This window comes from Lynx canadensis, chromosome E1 (genome assembly GCF_007474595.2).
Source record: "Lynx canadensis isolate LIC74 chromosome E1, mLynCan4.pri.v2, whole genome shotgun sequence".
NCBI classification, from domain to species: domain Eukaryota; kingdom Metazoa; phylum Chordata; class Mammalia; order Carnivora; family Felidae; genus Lynx; species Lynx canadensis.
The window spans coordinates 15,721,255-15,738,133 of NC_044316.2; the positions used below are offsets into that span (position 1 = coordinate 15,721,255).

At 53.0% G+C, this 16,879-nt stretch overlaps 1 protein-coding gene across 4 annotated transcripts in view; it reads right to left on the reverse strand.

The window, feature by feature from the left end:
- The window catches only part of ABR (ABR activator of RhoGEF and GTPase), a 185,770-nt gene that overhangs the window by 67,118 nt on the left and 101,773 nt on the right, over positions 1–16,879 (reverse strand). For 3 of the 4 annotated variants that reach the window (XM_030296602.1, XM_030296601.1, XM_030296604.1), the window contains exons 3-4: positions 7,098–7,196; positions 229–414 (exon numbers count right to left, since the gene is read on the reverse strand). In XM_030296602.1, coding sequence (XP_030152462.1) covers positions 229–414; positions 7,098–7,196 — 285 coding nt within the window. Of the gene's footprint in view, positions 1–228; positions 415–7,097; positions 7,197–15,343; positions 15,739–16,879 lie in introns of those variants that run through there. The other variant, XM_030296603.1, reaches the window with a different exon arrangement.

The window sequence follows — 16,879 nt, forward strand, 5'->3', positions numbered from 1 at the left end:
TAGCCTCTCACATCCCTGGAAGCACTTAGGGCTTCACCATGGGAGACCAGGAGTTGAGGCACTAGGCCCAGGTCCCCATACAAGAGAGGCCCAGGCTTTCCTCCAGGACTCAGAAATGACCCAGGCCTTCAAGGAGGCCAAAAAGGGCTAGGGATGCCTGGTCCTCTCCCAACACCAGCAGCTCCACCGAGACACTGGATAAGGACCCTCCATCAACAGAAAACTCACCAGCTTCTGGAAGAGGTGGCCCATGGTGACCTGGCTGTCCCACTGCTGCACCTTGGGGCAGAGGTTGTCATAGAACTCCTTGTGGATCTCGTAGATGTCCTGGATCTTGTAGAAGATTGTCTCAATCTGTTGGATGGTGAGCACGGGCTGGGAGGTGGTAGCTGTGGCCTTCAGGGGTTTCATGGGCTGGAAGTGAGGAGGAAGGCAGAGAGGTGAGAGGCATATAAACCGGAGGGTCAGAAGGCCCGGGGCACTGATGAGCCTTTCCTGCAGCTGGAGTGGTACCTAGACAAGGCCACTGAGGGCAGGGCACCTGAAGTGTGGTTTGTATCAAGTAGCTGCTGTCATAGGCGCCGACAAGCCATGCCCAACCGCGAGGGGACCTGGCAGCCAGGGCCTGGTCCAGCAGCCCTCCCAGGCCCCAGTGTTAATTACCACCAGGACATATTTCCCCCACGCCCTCATCCCCCAAGGGGCCCCTTCCCCTAGCCTGTATGGACTTTGGTTATTGGTTTAAAAGGACATATCCTTCTTCCACAATGGCCTTGTGCTCTGAGTCATAAGCTCCCTTGTCACACTTCAGTGGAAGGGAGGGTTGACTGGGAACTCAACCCCTTAGCTACTTCCAAGAAACACAACATGATTCTAGGATTTTGGGGTAGTGTCTCACAGAGACCCAAGACCAACATCAGCTGCACTGACATTTCAAGTTCCCATCACTTAGTATATAGAGAGTGAGCAAGGTGGCACGCATGCCCCTGTCCTACCTCCTATACCTGTGGCAGACATCACTAGTCAATCACAATGCTCTTTCTAAATGAGCTTGGTTGTGGTCTCAGACTCTTTCTCAGTGCTGAGGTTGACATGTAAGATGAAACTTATCTGTAACCTCTGCTTGTCTGCACCAAAACTCTCCAGGGCCTACAGGTGGAGCAGATGAGGTGACAGACAATAACACAGGACCACTCCCTAACACTGGCTGGAAGCTGGAACTATCACCTTAATGCCCCAAAGTAGGACTTGTAGGAAAATGGGACTTGGGTGCATTCTCTTCAGGGTGATTGCCTGTGAGTAATGAGTAAATATTCATTTTATAGCCAGGGGAAAAAAAAAAAGCTATTAAAATTTATAGTTGAAACAAACAAACAAAACCCCCCAGATACTGAGAGATAAACAGCTCTTCCTAAGTTGGCCTTCCTCAGCCCTAAGCCTCCAAAAGATGCCTCGACTGCACTCCACAGGCCCTCCAGGAGACAGGGTCTGGAAACCTGCCACATAGAGAAAGTATAGGAGAAGTAGGCACATTCACCAGGAAGACAGAAGCCTGAGTCAGACATGGTTAATATTCTTCATCTAGCTGAAGGGCTCTGTGTGGAAAGAGGCCTTTGACTTACCCTGAGTCACTCTGGAGACCCAGGAACAACCAGAAGTTATGGGGATAGGTGTGGCCTCACTAGAGCTGTCCCCCATTGTCTTACAGGATTGGGTAGTGAGCTTTCCAACCAGAGAAGCATTCAAGCAGATAATGGGCGACTCAGTGCTGGACTGGATGGAACACCGACACTTCGGGAGACCAAAGTTATCACTGGCTCACTCTGAGAGCTCTGAGAGATGACTATCAGCTCGAGCTCCCACGGCAGCCAAACTCCAGGCAAGCTTCCCACGCTCCTCCCATCCAGCTCTCTGGTGGTGGCAGGGTCATGTCTATCCATAAGAGGAAGTCCCATCTACTCAAATACCCAGATGATGCTCTGAATGCCAGCTCCCTCATCCTCCCAGCTCTAAAAAAAAGTCCAGAAATGATAAAGGCAGGGAAAAGCAGAGCCTTCCTTCTGACCCTTTTAGCTAACCCTAATGTCCAGGCTTTGCTAGGGAGGTAGGATGGGGTTTAACCTGGGGCAGGCCAGGGGGTGTGGGCTTGAGTCTCCGCTCTGCCACTTAATAGCTGTGGGCACATCACTTAGCATCTGGGCCTCAGCAACCTCATTTGTAAAACTGAGATAATATTACCTTCTTGAGAACACTGATGGGCAGATCAAAAGCCATAATTTATATAAAATACCAAGTATGTGCCTGGCATACAGACGGCAGTCAATAGTGTTAGCTGCTACTATTATTATTACTCACCCCACAAATAAAGTACCAAGTGCCTCATGTGAGGCCAGACCAGGGTATTCAGTGATCACAACACACCCAATCCCTGAGCCCGTGGAGCCTCCCATCCAGTAGGGGAGACAGACACATAATTTACATAGAAATGCAGTGAAAGAAATAAGAAGGGGACCTCCTGAGACAGGGTGGGGAAGGACAGCTTCTCCCAGAAAGGAACATTTACCCTGAAACGGAAGCATGGGGGTGCAGAGGACAGTATTCGAGGCAGGCTTCCTCAATGCCGGTCCCGAGGTAGGTACGGTCTTGGCGAGAGACAGGAGCCGGAGGAAGGCAGTGAGCCTGTGTGCCTGGGCAAGGGGGAGGAGTGGGGCTGGAGGACTGGGCAGAGGCCAGACGGGGCAGGGAAGACAGGCAGCTTGTAAGCCCTTGCAATGAGGGTGAGGCAGGGGAGTGATGGGGGTCCAATTTTCTTTATAGGAGATTTCTTTTTCTGACTCATGATCCTTGCTCTGGAGAACGTTATAATCTATTTGAGTAACATGGACCAACACAAATGAAACAATCTAGTGGGCAAAGCGAGATAGGATATCACCCATCTTGGGCTGTCAGTACCAACCAAGTGGTCCCAAGGTTGGTTGTGCTGGCACAGCTCCGAGGGCTTCACAGAGGAGGTGACAGGAACAGAACCTTGAGGTTTGGGAAGATCTGAGCAGGTGGAGGGTGGGTGGGGCATGGGTGAGCATGCCAGGGAGGGAAACAGAAGGAACCAGGGGCCAGGAGAAAGGGAATACTGTTCTCCCAACCCCAGGTGGGTGGCCCCGCTCGGCTTTAGGGCTCCCGAGATTCCCTGAAGGACACAGAGATGGTCCTCAAGATCAATGTCCTACTTAATCCTTTTTTCCTCTACCAGGAATCCAGTGGACAGACAAGTCACCACAGACTCCCAGAACCTTTACTCCTTGCTCCTGCCTGAGTGCAGTTCCCCACTAGGGAGGGAATAGTCCTGGGAAGACAAAGGGTCAGGATTTCTCAGGAGCTGCTGGGGATGCACTCCTCCGCCACCTATGCAAAGATAAGATCTGACCACTCTGCTTCCTCCTGAACCTCCCACTCTGTCTACAAAAAAGGAAGAAATGGGTGCTCACCAGCAGTAGGTCACATGGACAGGGGCTGCACTCAGGCCATCACAGGGTTCTCAGGACAAGGTTGGGGACCTTTGGTCTCAGCTCTGATTTCACTCGGGGGAGAGGGGAGTGATGGGTGTGTGTGAGCCCCGGCTGGCCAGAAACCCTTGAAGGCAGTTCACTTTAATCTGGTGAAGCCCTGAATCCAGGCCTCGGGTCCAGATGGCTGCAAGGCCAAGGCAACCCCACACTGAACTTCGATCCAGCACTGTTCTTCTGCCCAAGTGTTAGCACTCCCAGAATCCTGCTGCAGGGAGCAAGGGTGGCCCCTGGCTCTCCATTTTATCAGAGGAGAAAAAGATTCTTGAGAGGATCACGGAGGGACCTCCCAGTCAAGCCTGGCGCTCAAGTTCCCAGAAAGTGCTTCTCAGGAAGATGGGCCAGGTGGGTTCTGACTCATAGTGGGACTTCACACAGCGATCTGTCAGCTCTGTCCCCCAGCAACTTGGCTTTCGAAACAGGGGGAAGAAATCTGCCCACCTCCTCCACCTCCTATCCCAGAAGGCCTGGGTTTACTCCTCCTCCCGGAACCCAGAGAGGGAGGCACAGTTAACCTGTTTTACAGATAAGGAACCTGAGAACCCCAAAGTTAACTGCCTAAATGAGAGGCTGAGAGAGGAGGGCCAGAGGTGGGAAGAGCTTTAGGTGAGGGCCAGGGGGCAGCACCTGAGCTCACTTCACACATTCCTCACACATTCCCCACAGTGGGGAAGATGCAGAATTTCCTGCATTTGGTTTGTCTCCCTTCCTCCACCCCCCCCACTTCAGCCCAGGCTCCCAGACCTACTTTGCTTGTAATCTGAGCCAACCAGGAACCTGGAGGTTTCCAGATTACCAAACCCTACCCTAGCCAACCACCCAGGGGGCAGGAACAGAGGCTCCTGTGTAGGTCCTGGCTGTGCGTGTGTGTGCATTCGGTGTTAGGTACACACACCACACACACCCAGCCATCTGCATATCAGGAAGTGTGAAGCTGAGAACAGTCGAACACAAACACAGTAGGAGCAGAGCCAGGGGACGAGGGTCGAGAGTCTGGTGATGAGTAGGAGATCTGGGCGCAGACCATGGACAGGATAGGTTTTCTTCTCCAGGCCCCTTGGTCAGGTCATCCCCTGTCCCCCCCACCCCCAAAGAGCAAAGGGCTTTCGCAACCAGGCAGCCACGAGGGGAGGGTTCTATAGCTCAAGGAGGGGGCAGGGAGGTTTGATTCCTTATCTCTGAGGCTTATTATCTGAGGCTGTGGCTGTGGAGGGTCCTGCCCCCTCTTCCTGGGGCCCTCCAGCACAGGCCAGGCCTCCTAGATAGTCTCTCCCCTCCCTCCTGCCACTGCTCAAGAAAGAACCAATCAGGGGCCTGGGATGAACAAACTCTGGGGGGCGGAGGGAAGGAGTGATGCGCCCTGGGTCACCTCTGGACTGGGGCTCCAGCCTCACAGGTTTTGCCTTTGAGGCATGAAGCTGTTAGAAAGGCGAAGCAGGGAGGGAGTGTCTTGGCCCCTAAACCTGTTGCTATCTTTGCTGGGACAAACGGAAATTCACATGGGGCCCAATGACTGACAAGAATGCAAGCTGGCATCTACGAGTGGCTTGCCTCTGATGAGGACGGGCCTCCCCTTCCTTCAGGGAAAGGGTGTGTTGACAGAAACAAGCCCTAACCTGAGTCTCTCTCAGCCCCGGAGAAAATAACAGCAGCAGCTAACACTTAGGCTCTACGAGCTTCACATACATGCTCATCTCGTCCCCACAACAACCCCATGAGCAGAGTGCCTACTAGTATCAGTGCAAGCAGTTTGCAGATGGAGAAAATGGGCCACAAAGGCTCATCAATGTGCTGAAGGGCTAGAGTTAGAAAGCGGTCAAGCAGGGATTCTGGCGAGCAGTCTGGTTCCTTTGTCTGAACTCCTTTCAAACGGGCATCCTTTTCGTAATGACAACTACGCCCCCTCATTTTGGTGTGGCAATTCAGTGTGTGAGAGGTATTTCACATGTGTCTGACTGGCCCTCTGCTTGTCTTCCTTCCTTCAGCTAATTGAATGCCTAAGTGCCTGGGATTTATACTAGGTCCCCCCAAGGATCACCTGACCTTCTCAACCCCCTGAAGGAGAGAGAGAAGGTAGTGGGATTATTCTCAGCTTCAGATGAGGAAAACGAGGTTCCAGGATATTATGCGTGGCTTGCCCAAAGCCAGTGGTTTTCAAAACCACAACACGTGTGAGAAATAACGTGGCCCAGTACACACATACATATACACATCCATACAACAAACCCAAAGTTTCACAAAATAGTACCTATTCTTACTACGTGTGATGCACGCTGACATTTTCCTTCTCTTTTAAAAAAACACGCTGGTTCAACCTACTATGTTGACTTCACAAACGCACTAATGGGTTCAGATGCACAGTATGAAAAACAGTGCAATGAGTCTGTGATTAACAGCACAGTCAAGTCTTGCCCTAGTTCTGGCCTCAGACCACAGTCCTATCTGCCATACCGTCCAGCACTTGAAAAACACTTGCTGTGCCTACCAATAAACTCCCGGGGAGAGCTGTCCCAAACTGAGCCCAGGGTGTCGCAAAGTACCTGCACATTTCGATAGTTATTCCTTGGGTAATAAACACCAAGTCCCACCCGAGACACCGGGTGACGACATCTCACATCACAGCAAGTACAGAAATGTGCATCTTACGGTTCTCGTAAGAATGAGTTTCTACTCATCTACGTTTCTTATGCCCCCTGTGACTGATCCCATCCTACGTCTCAGAAGGCAAAACACGCATGGGAAAGAACTTGACCTGCCAAAGTTACTCTGCAAACTACCCAGCTGCATCTAATGAGCATTTTCTTCAAAGGCAAAAACATCTTACATCTGTGTACTACTTTTACCTAATATTAATAGTATTTTGGGGCGCCTTGGCGGCTCAGTCGGTTAAGCTGTCTGACTTCGGCTCAGGTTACGATCTCACTGTTCATGAGGTCGAGCCCCGTGTGGGGCTCTGTGCTGACAGCTCATAAATAAACATTAAAAAAAAAAAAATAGTATTTCCCTCCCAGGCTGAGTCTCGCCATGCCTCCATCTTGGGAGGAAACTGAGGCACCTTCACAGAGGGTTGGGGTTGGTCTAATGCATCAGAGCTATGGTGATTCTTAAGAGACACAGACACCCTTCCACCTCACCTTTCCTGCCACAGGGCCTCAGGATGGGGTGAACGGCTCACTACTCCAGGGAGGAGGAAGGACTGGCACCAGGAATGACTAAGAGGGCTCAGTTTGATTGACTGGTAGAGACTACCCTGAGCAGTGTGGAGGCATAGGCTGGGACGCCACCCCCTGACCTGGACAGAGTGCTGTGATTGATTAGTAATGCCTGTGTGCTTTCCCAGATCAGGTAATGGAGAGTCAGGGCTGAAAGGCACAGGCCCTTTCTGGCAATGACCCCTGGCCACCCATTGCCAAGCTGTCAGCAGAGCAACACCAAAGACTCTGCCCACAGAGAAAGACTGATTCAGGTCTCCCTTCTTCTTCAACCCCCAAAGCAGTTTTTGAGCCTGACACTGAGGTCAGAGCATATACTCACCAGCAACAAGGCTTCCAGCTGGTTAATGTAGATCTCTTCGCTGGCCAGGAACCCCGAGAGAACCAGCTTCCTCATCTCCAGGCCTTTCCCTGCTTCCACCTGTATGAGAGCAAACCGAGAGCCAACAGGTCAGGAGAAAGGAGGCTAACATCCCGAGGGACCCGTTTTCTTGCCTTTTTCCTCCTCTTTAACACTTTATAGAGAATAAAAGCCAAGTAGATTTGCTATAGAAAATTTGGAAAATATAGAATAAAAAAGGAAAAACAATAACCCATTTTCCTGCTGCTAACATCTTCCTTTCTCTCCCACATTTCCTTATCTGACATCCACCCATCCACCTATCCAGTCTTAGAGTAGTGAGCAAAAGAACAAAGGAGGTGGCCTCGTGTGTAAGGGGCAGTTTAATGGGGGGATACAGACAGTTGACAAGGGAAATCAGAGCCATGACTGAGGCAGCGCATGATCACATGGGAGGACCCAACAGGGGCCAGAGGAGGCTCCTGGAAGAGTATAAACTGAGAAGAGGGGCAGAGAGAATGAGACGGAAGTGGCCATGGGAGCCCCATGCTGTGGCCTTCAAGCTACACCTCTGACTATATCTTCCTGTCCCCAAGGGCTCAACCCCACAATAGAAGGTGCTGCACCCCCCAGCATTTCCTGACCACCTCACAGTGCAAGGCACATATCCTAACTAGCCTCCTCCCCACTCCAGAACTCCTCCTCCATAGTGATCGTGCCCCATTTAGCCTTGAACATCCGTCTTGCTAATCTCTTACAAGGACTCTGTTCCACCCCTCCCTTTCTGCTGCGGGCTTTGGCTCTGCCACCCGGATTCTTCTAACTGACCTCTGCCTCTCTCTCCTCCCTTCACACCACACACCAGAGCCAGGTTAACCTTCATGAGAACACTGCCTTACCCCTGATGCTTGTCAAGGGCTTAATATCAATACTGTAAAACCTTGCTAGTTGCAACAACATGTATGGATCTAGAGAGTACAATGCAAAGTGAAATGTGTCAGAGAAAGAAATACCGTATGATTTCACTCATACGTGGGATTTAAGAAACAAATGAACAAAGAAAAAAACAAGACAAACAAAAAACCAAAATCTCAACCACAGAGAACTGGTGGTTGCCAGAGGGGAGGTGGGTGGAGAGATGGGTGAAATGGATGAAGGGGATCAAGAGTACCCTTTTTCTGAGAAGCACTGAGCAATGTATAGAATTGTTGAATCGCTATAGTGTACACGTGAAACTAATGTAACACTGTATGTTAACTATACTGGAATTAAAAATAAATAAATAGGGGCACCTGGGTGGCTCAGGTTAAGCGTTTGACTTCAGCTCAGGCCATGATCTCACAGTTTGTGAGTTTGAGCCCCACGTGGGGCTCTGTGCTGACAACTCAGAGCCTGGAGCCTGCTTCGGATTCTGTGTCTCCCCCTCTCTCTGCCCCTCCCCTGCTCATGCTCTGTCTCTCTCTATAATAAGTAAACGTTAAAATTTTTAAAAACAATAATAAATAACATTAAAAAATATCAACATCGCAAAATGCGATTATTTGGGGATTCAATTAGGTCATTTGTTCATTTATTCGTCCAGCAAATATTTACTGAACACCCACCAGACTCTGAAGATCCAACGGGAAGCAAACATACAATAATCTCTGCTCTTATGTGGTTTATACTCTAGAGGAGAGAAAGACATTAAAACGAACAAACAAGCAAATATAAATCTATAACTATACACTGTGATATGGGGTCCGGCTTGTTCTTCACTTAAACACCTTCCCTGGCTCCTAGCGCCTCTCCTTACCCTGCGAACCTGCCCCACAGCTGTCAGATCTCTTTGTCTGCCCAACATGCCTGGAGTGTTCTGGCCTCTGAACTTTGGTTCCTGCTGCCCAGGATGCCTTCTTCCACTCTGGCTCTGCTCTTGTCCCAATCCCAGCTCTCTTTGGAGTCACAGCTGAAGTCTCTGGGCTGCAGCATCAGCTCTCACATCAGTGTCTGGGGGACCGACCCTCCCACCTGACGTGTGAGCTCTCGTTAACTGCCCAGTGACTCTGTAGGGCCTTGGAAACACTGTCATCACACTCTTCTTGCACATCCCTGAAGCCCAGCACCACAACGATACCCCTAACACGTGGGCATCCGACATTTATTAAGCCTTGTAAGTTCCTTCCGCTTGCATTTAGCCCTCAAATACCTCACTGAGGTCGGTACTATATTTTTCCATTATGCAACCATCTGCATAGCAGGCAGGACTTGGAAGAGGAAAGGGACTAGCCCAGGGTCACACAGCCAGGGAGTGGCAGAGCTGGGATTCCCTCCCAGTCCTTGAGTACCAAATTCCAGGCTCCTCCACTGCTTTAATGATTTCCTCGCTCTCCTTTTCTTTTTCAAGCATCAGATGCTTCCCTGGAATCTCAGACAGAACCCTCTCTGGGCATCAAATGCACACTCCTAGTACAGGCTGGGAGAGTCTATGAAGCTACCAGAAATTTCTGAAGTCTGGAGAAGAGTGGCCTTCTCCCAGTTGCACAACCTGTCCCCAGCATGTTCCCACAGCCTTCCCCAGGTGAGGGCCTGAATCCTTGGCCTTCTGTCAGCAACCCAGTTATCAGATCTGGGCCAGAAGCTGCTGCCCCCAGAGTCTCTGACCCTGTGATAGAAAAACAATGTCCTGCCAAAGATGTCCACATCCCACCCCCCCAAACCTATAAATACGTCATCTTATATGGAAAAAGGGATTTTGCAGGTATGATTAAGCTAAGGAATTTTAGGCGAGATGACGACACTGGATTATCCCAGTAATCACAAAGGTCTATGAGGGGGAGGCAAGAGAATCAGCATCAGAAAAGGCAATGTGAGCAGAGAAGGGGAGCAGGAAGAGGGAAAGAAAATGTCTACAAGACTGGAGGATGCTACACTGTCAGGATGTGGCCATGAGCTAAGGAATACAGGGGGCCTCTCTAGAAGCTGGAAAAGGCATGGGAATGGATTCTCTCACCAGAAGCTTTCAGAAGGAATGCAGCCCTGCTGACCCTTTTAGACTTGTGTGTGAGAGAATACATTTGTGTTGGGCTAAACCACTAACGGTGTGGTAATTTGTTTCGGCAGCATTAGGAAACCAGCATGGACGTCAAGCTTTCGGGAAGGACAATAGTTATTTATTGATGGCTTCACAAGTACCAGGCACAGTTCTAAGAACTTTCCGGGGATTAACTCACTACAATCCCACGATCTGGAAGGGGTTGTCATTACCCCCACACCCAAAGGCACCGGGTGGAAACTGCCAGCTGCTTGGAACTCTTGGCATTTCAGGCAGGCAGCACACCCTTCAAGGAGCAAGGTCTGAACCTAGAGCAAGGCCACGATCCCGGCCCCTCATGGTCAGATTGCGGGCAGCCTCCCTGCACATCGCACAAACCCTGCTGCTCCCCAAGCCTGACAAATGGGAGCTTGCCTTCCCTCCTGCTCCCTGCCAACCAAAGATTCACCTGAGGGCCCGGCAAACATCTAAAGGAAGTCACTCGGGGCGCATTTGGAGCTTAACGGCAGAGCTGGTTGGACTAGGACCGGGTGAAGACCTGGTGATGGCAGCTGCTGCCATGTTTTCATCCGCCTTGGCGTGAGTACAGAACCCTGGGCCAGTCCCTGTGACAGCCCCTCTCAGCAAGACCCTCTTCTCAAGAGACTTCCGCCTCAGAGCCCAATCTTGAAAGAGCTCCCCCAAAAGTCAGTAGTCAGCCCCAAGAGGTGCATTCTGGGCCACACTGACCTGACGTTTTGGCTGCCATAGGGGTAAAGGTGGCCGAGAGCCGAAGGATGTGAAATTAGGTTGTGCACATGTTACCAACAAGAGGCCTATTCTCAGTTACCACCAAAAACCTCTTCCTTTTTTTTTTTTTTTTTTTCCTGCTTTCCTCAGACCCCCGTGTTCCTGGCTTAGAATCATCTGGAAACTCACAATTGTTTCTTCGATCCTTGCGGGGCTAGTCTCGTCTCACAAATCACCAGGGCTGGACATTCATTCATTCTGCACTATGTGCCAGCCACTGGGAATACAAATTCAAAGGTGAGAGAGATGGTCTCTGCCCCCAAAGAGCCCTCCAGGGGTGGTGCCCACATGCCCAGAATCCCCAGGGCCAGTTCTCTGAAGAGCTCAGGGTCCCCACAGCATGGGCCATTCTGCTTGCCAGTCGTCCAGCACAGTCGTCACCTTCTGAGTGACGATGTCTCCACTTCCTCCCCAAGCAGAGCTTCAGAAACGTAGCCACCGCGGGCTGGTTCATTCCCAGCAGTTTACACAGTTTGGGGGCTTGAGGCCCCCAAACGCAAGAGGTCAAGTCCCTCTGGTAAGGACAGTACCTACAAGGTAGGTTTAGCCAGCTCTGGCTCAGTCTTCTAAAGCGTTTAGAGGCTAAATAAAGGTTTGGGTCTGGGCCAAACCAAGATACGATCTGTCCAGGAACTTTGACCCCCTCCAAGAAAATAGTGAGGACTGAACAGGCAGAGCCACCTGCCATCCAGAGCCCTAGGCCAAATGGCTTTGCACACAGCAATATTCAGTTCATGGGCCACCTCACCTTCTGAGGAGCACCCAGCAGGATCTGCTCAGAGTAGATGCCACTGGGTCTAGAGGCTGTGCCCATGCCAGGCAGCAGCCTTAGGACAGCTGGCCCCTCTCTGAGCTGAGACAGCTGCAGGGATGCCCAGCCATTCTCTCTTCTTCCTAGAGCTAGGCACTGGGGAGGTCCCCTTCAGCCATTTCCTTAGCGGAATTTGGGGGGGGGGGCAAAGCCCACTCCCCTGGAAGGTGGATCCCTGTATCCCAGGTTCTCCGCTGTCTGAGGCTTTAGGCAGGCCCAGCAGTGTTTCTGAAGGCCAGGTGTTCATAGCCCACCTTTGCACTTTGGTCATACATACCACCTGCACTCCTGTTTACCTAATATTATTCTTCACAACTGACTTCTTAAAAGTACAGCCTTATCTCAAGCATTGTCTTTGAAATCCTAAGATGTCAAGTCATATTTCCCCTAAGATACACTAAAATATAAACCTGACCACTAACATGCAAAAAATACATCTAGGTGCCACCTAAAATCACATCTCAAATCATCCGAAGTGTAGCCCACACTTCGGGAAACACCCCAGCGGGGGGCACAGGCATGGCCATCGCTGCCTGTAGGGGCCCAAGAGACTGGGGCAGGTGAAATCAATGTGGGTGTTTCTGACTATCCATTAAAAACTGGCACGGAACAACACCTGATAGGTTAATCTGCATTACAAAAACATTTTTATTCCTGACAAATGAGTTCCTTTAAATAGCAGCTTTTAGATAGCAAGGCACTATCAGCCCTATGTACCTTTAAATAGAACGGTACGAAAGAGTTTTGGAAAGCACACAACACTTTACGGCCAGGAGGTGATGCTGCTATCAGTATTAACATTATTATTAGTTTATAGGGAATTAACTCCTCAAAGGGAAGTCCGGGTTGAAAAACACAGCAAGCTCCAGCCCCAGCTCTGGAGGAAACCACTGCCCTAATCACCTCTGTGCCCCAGGAAGATGAAGCAGCTCGGAAATTACACTGAAAACACGATTGATTTATAGGACTGGCATTTGGACACATGCTCAGGAAAACAACCACTGTTTAAGGGGAAGTACTCCTGGAGTAAAGTAATAGCAAAGAACGAACTGCCTTGGATTCCCACCTGCTGCTGAGAAGGGTCTATCGTGCCCGAGTGCCAAGACCGTCCACAGCCCAGGCCAGGAGCATACCCTCCAGAAACACCCCTTGACCACACATGTGCACACACACACAGGCTCACACGCATGTGCACACACATGCACGAAGTCCAGCTCTGACCCCGACAGAAGTGGTGTCTCCTCCTCTGAATTTCGTACCCTTTTATTGGAACCCCGAGTACTTTCTCATTCTATCCCTATTATCTGTGCGCTTGCCCCCTTGCCCTGAACTGTGAACTCTTTGTGAGAAAGGATCATGCCGTGTTAATCTTGTCTCCTCCCCAGTGCCAGGCAGGATGCTTTGACTAGAACACAACCTGACAGCGTTTGTTGAATGACTCAAAGAGGTTTCTCCCCACCTCTCTGCAGCCACCCTGCCTGTCTTCTCCCTCTATAGCTGACCAACCCTGATAGAGAATGAGGGTATCCTAGAGGTGTTCGGGATGAGACAGGGGGCCTGGAATTCCCCAACACTCAGGAAAGGCCTCTTCCCCCCTTGCTGAGACAAGTCCAGGAAAACTGAGGCAGCAAAGAAGAGGGGAAGACCACATCTAGGTGCTCACAGGGATCTGGAAAAACCGGGCTTTTTAGGTGTGATGTGTGCCTGGGCCCCCTTAGCATCTGTGTGCAGCCTCCGAGGAACTCCTCTGAGTAGAACAAGGCCGGGAACATGGTACACCCTTTGCAGGCCCCATGGAGCCTCGCTGTCTCCACAAAGTCACTGAGCACCAGTCATGTCCCCAGCTTTGTGCAGTGTTCAGCAGTGAATACAACATGGCCCTTGCCCTTCAGGAAAATAGGGTAGAATCAAGGAGGCAGATGCCTAGAGTGCTGAGCAGAATAAAATACGGTCTAAGACTGAGGTAAAAGCCAGAGCCTAGAGTAAGGGTGGATATATAAGGCAGCATATGAACAGGACCCCATCTGTGCTAGGGAGGGGTTCTCAGAGAAGGCCCATTAGGGACCCCCCATATCTCCCAACCCACACACTACTTAGCTCCCGGCCGGTACTCTTGGTTCATTACCAGACTTTTCCCCATCCTGTTCCTAGTGGGGAGGTTGCTCAGACCCTAAGTGCAAAGGCCTCTGCAGGCCTAGTGAGAGATGTGACTTAACCCCCAGTGCTCTGAGCTAGCACCAGATGAGGGAACCAGGGGTGGGATGCTAGCCGCTGCCTGCCTCCCATTACTGCTCTTCTCTGCTCTGCACCCAGGCCAATGGCTACGGCTCCATGCAGACGCCATGCATCAGCCATCTCCTGTGGGTCTGTAGTCTGTTTTTACCTCCATTAGCTCCTCCTTAGAACCACACTGTAGTGCGGGCGTGGCAGGGCTGTGATCCCCATCTTACAGGAGGGACAAAGAGGCCCAGAGAGGCTCAGGGGCAGCCTCCTGCCCACGGCAATGCTCCGTGCACCACACCCTCCGGGGTGCAGACAGGCCCGGCGGGGAGTGGGGCATGGATGGTGGGTCACTCTGTTAGGCAGCCTGCCTTGCAGCCTGCAAACTCCCTGCCGTACGTTCCCACTGGCCCTCTCTCCCAGCCACAGAACACGGAGGAGGCGAGCAAAAGGCTGAGGTCAGGGCTCTTCGAAGTGGGCCTAGGTGAAAGAAAGGAAGAATGAACGGTGCAGTGTGGATGCCTCACCATGCCTCAGGCAGCACCGGTGTGGCTGCGAGGGGCACCCCTGGCCCTGGGGAGGAGGCAAAGAAAGGAAATGGGATTGATGCACAGCCCCCTCCTGCTCTACCTTCAAGGCAACTCCTACGACAGGACAGGCGCATTGCTGGGGAGAACGTTCACAGCCCCAGAGTGAGTGGGCTGGGGCCCAGCAGATGCTTCTTGACTACGCCCACCTTGGGAAAAGTGCCTACCCACCTGGCTCCTGCCTCAGAGCCAGCTGTTATCACCCCCTTTTCAGCTGATCCAATTCTTTTCCTTCAAGGAAGCTCAGTGACCTCTGGCTCTCCCTCTCTCCCAATGCTCTCTTGCTTGCCCTAGCCCAGACTTACAAAGTCTCCTTGCTAGGAGGCCAGTGGCCCCTGTGGCCCGAACTTCCTAAGTGCACTTATCCTACTGTTGCCATGGAAACAATGAATTACCACCTCCTGGTTTCAACTCCGCCAGCTCCTCTGGGGCAGCAGGCTCACACCACTGCCGTGCCCACCAGGTGACTCATGTCACTGCCAGAGAAAGCCCCCAGCACAGCTGGCCTGCTGGGGAAAGCCAGCAGCCACTGCCACTTTGGACAACTGGTCCAGGGGGAGGAGGCAGGCACTGCACCTCTCCCCCAGGAACAGCTGCCAGAGAGCTCGGCCCCTCACAACCCCTCGCAGGCATGCGCCAGCCCCTCTCGACCGGAGTGCAGTGCTTCCACCCGGCCATGAGGCTGGTGCACAAACCAGCCATTTCTGCCCGCACACAGCTTCGGCAGTCGAGAGCTGCCAGCCCTGCCCCTCCCCCGACAAGCATCCAGGGTGTGTCACATTCCCACCTTCACGGCCACCAAGAAGGGGGACCCTGAGCCGGGGCTGGTCGGGGTTCCCAGCTCGCACTCCTCCAGGAGAAACACATCTTCATCCTCCAGAACCTTGTCCAAAAAGCCTATAGCCTCCTCTTCCTCTTCCATGGCAGCCGGAGGCGCGGAGGGCAAACAGGAAGCAGGGTCCACGCAGCAGCAGCAGCCGTTGCCGCCGCCGCCCCGGAGGGAGGCAGGCGGGCAGGGAGGGGAAGAGCGTGCAGGGCAGGCCTAAACCAGCATGCTGGCCTCCCCGGAGTCAGTCCTGGCACCCGGCCACCGGCTCCCGATGAAAGGCTCCATTATGAACCTTTTCCTGCTGCCGCTTCCCAGCCCTCCCGCGCGCCGGGGCTGCGGGCCGCCTCGCGCGCGTCCCCAGGCCGGGAGAGGGGAAGCGGCGCTCCGGCAGCCCCGCCGCCGCCGCCGCCGCCGCGAGCGCAGGGCTGTCACTGGAGAGAGACCGCGCGGCGCGCCGGCGGAGCAGGAGGAGGCGCCCCCGCCGGCCGCCTTGGCCCTTCCTGCTGTGCGCGCCGGCCCGGGCGCAGGCGGGGCCCCGCGCTCCCCGGCCGCCGCTCCCGAGCTCCGGCCGGCCGCCCCGCCGCCACCGCCGCCGCCGGTCCCACAGATCCCGCCCTTTCTGGACTCGGAGGCTCGCGTTTGCTATTAATACACAGGAAATGCACGACTTGACTTGTGAGGTGGAGCCATTCCCTCTGCGGTCACCGGCCAGAGGCTGGCAGAGGCTGGCGGAGGCTTCTGGAGCGCGGAGGAGGGGCGAGGAGGCCGCAGACGGGCCGGGCGCAGGGGGAGGTCTGCTTCCCAGAGACAGGCTTTATTTACAGCCCCTCACCAGAGCCGGAGCAGGCAGGGGGAGGAGCGGAGGAGCAGCTGCCCGCACAGCCTCCGGGAAGACCCGGGCGAGCCTCGCTGTCACCCTGGGACGGCCACAAGCTGAGCCCCCTTCTCATCTCTGCCTCGGGTTCTGACACCTGGAGGGGAGGCCAAGGCCTGGTGAGAAAACAGTTTCTATCACCACTGTGGCTGGGAGAACAAGATTTTGTGCAGAGGAGGCCCGATCCGCGTCACCACAACAGAAGCAAAAGTGCCAGCCAGGTTCTGCAGAAGGGCCCCCTTGGACGGCCGGAGATGCCACATCTCCTACTCACAGATGCTGCTGAGATGAGCAATCCCACCTCCGTGGGGCTCTTTTCACTCAAGAGGGGCCTCCGCCCAGGAGAGCCAGCCCCACAGCAGAGAGTACAAGGAACCCAGGGAGATAACACCAGCAGCCCTTCCCACTCCCAGCAGGCTTCCCCTGGGCTTCCTCAGGGGTTACAAAACTCAATCCATCCAGACAGCGAAGAGCACAATCTGGTGGTCTAGGCCTCAGCAGGAGAGGAGCAGACACTTACTCTCTTGAGGGAAGAGTTTAGGGGCAGCACCTGGGGAAAGCTCTTTCACAGCACAACACCTAGGGCAAAGGTTGCAAACTCCAGCAGCCCTCAGGGTGCA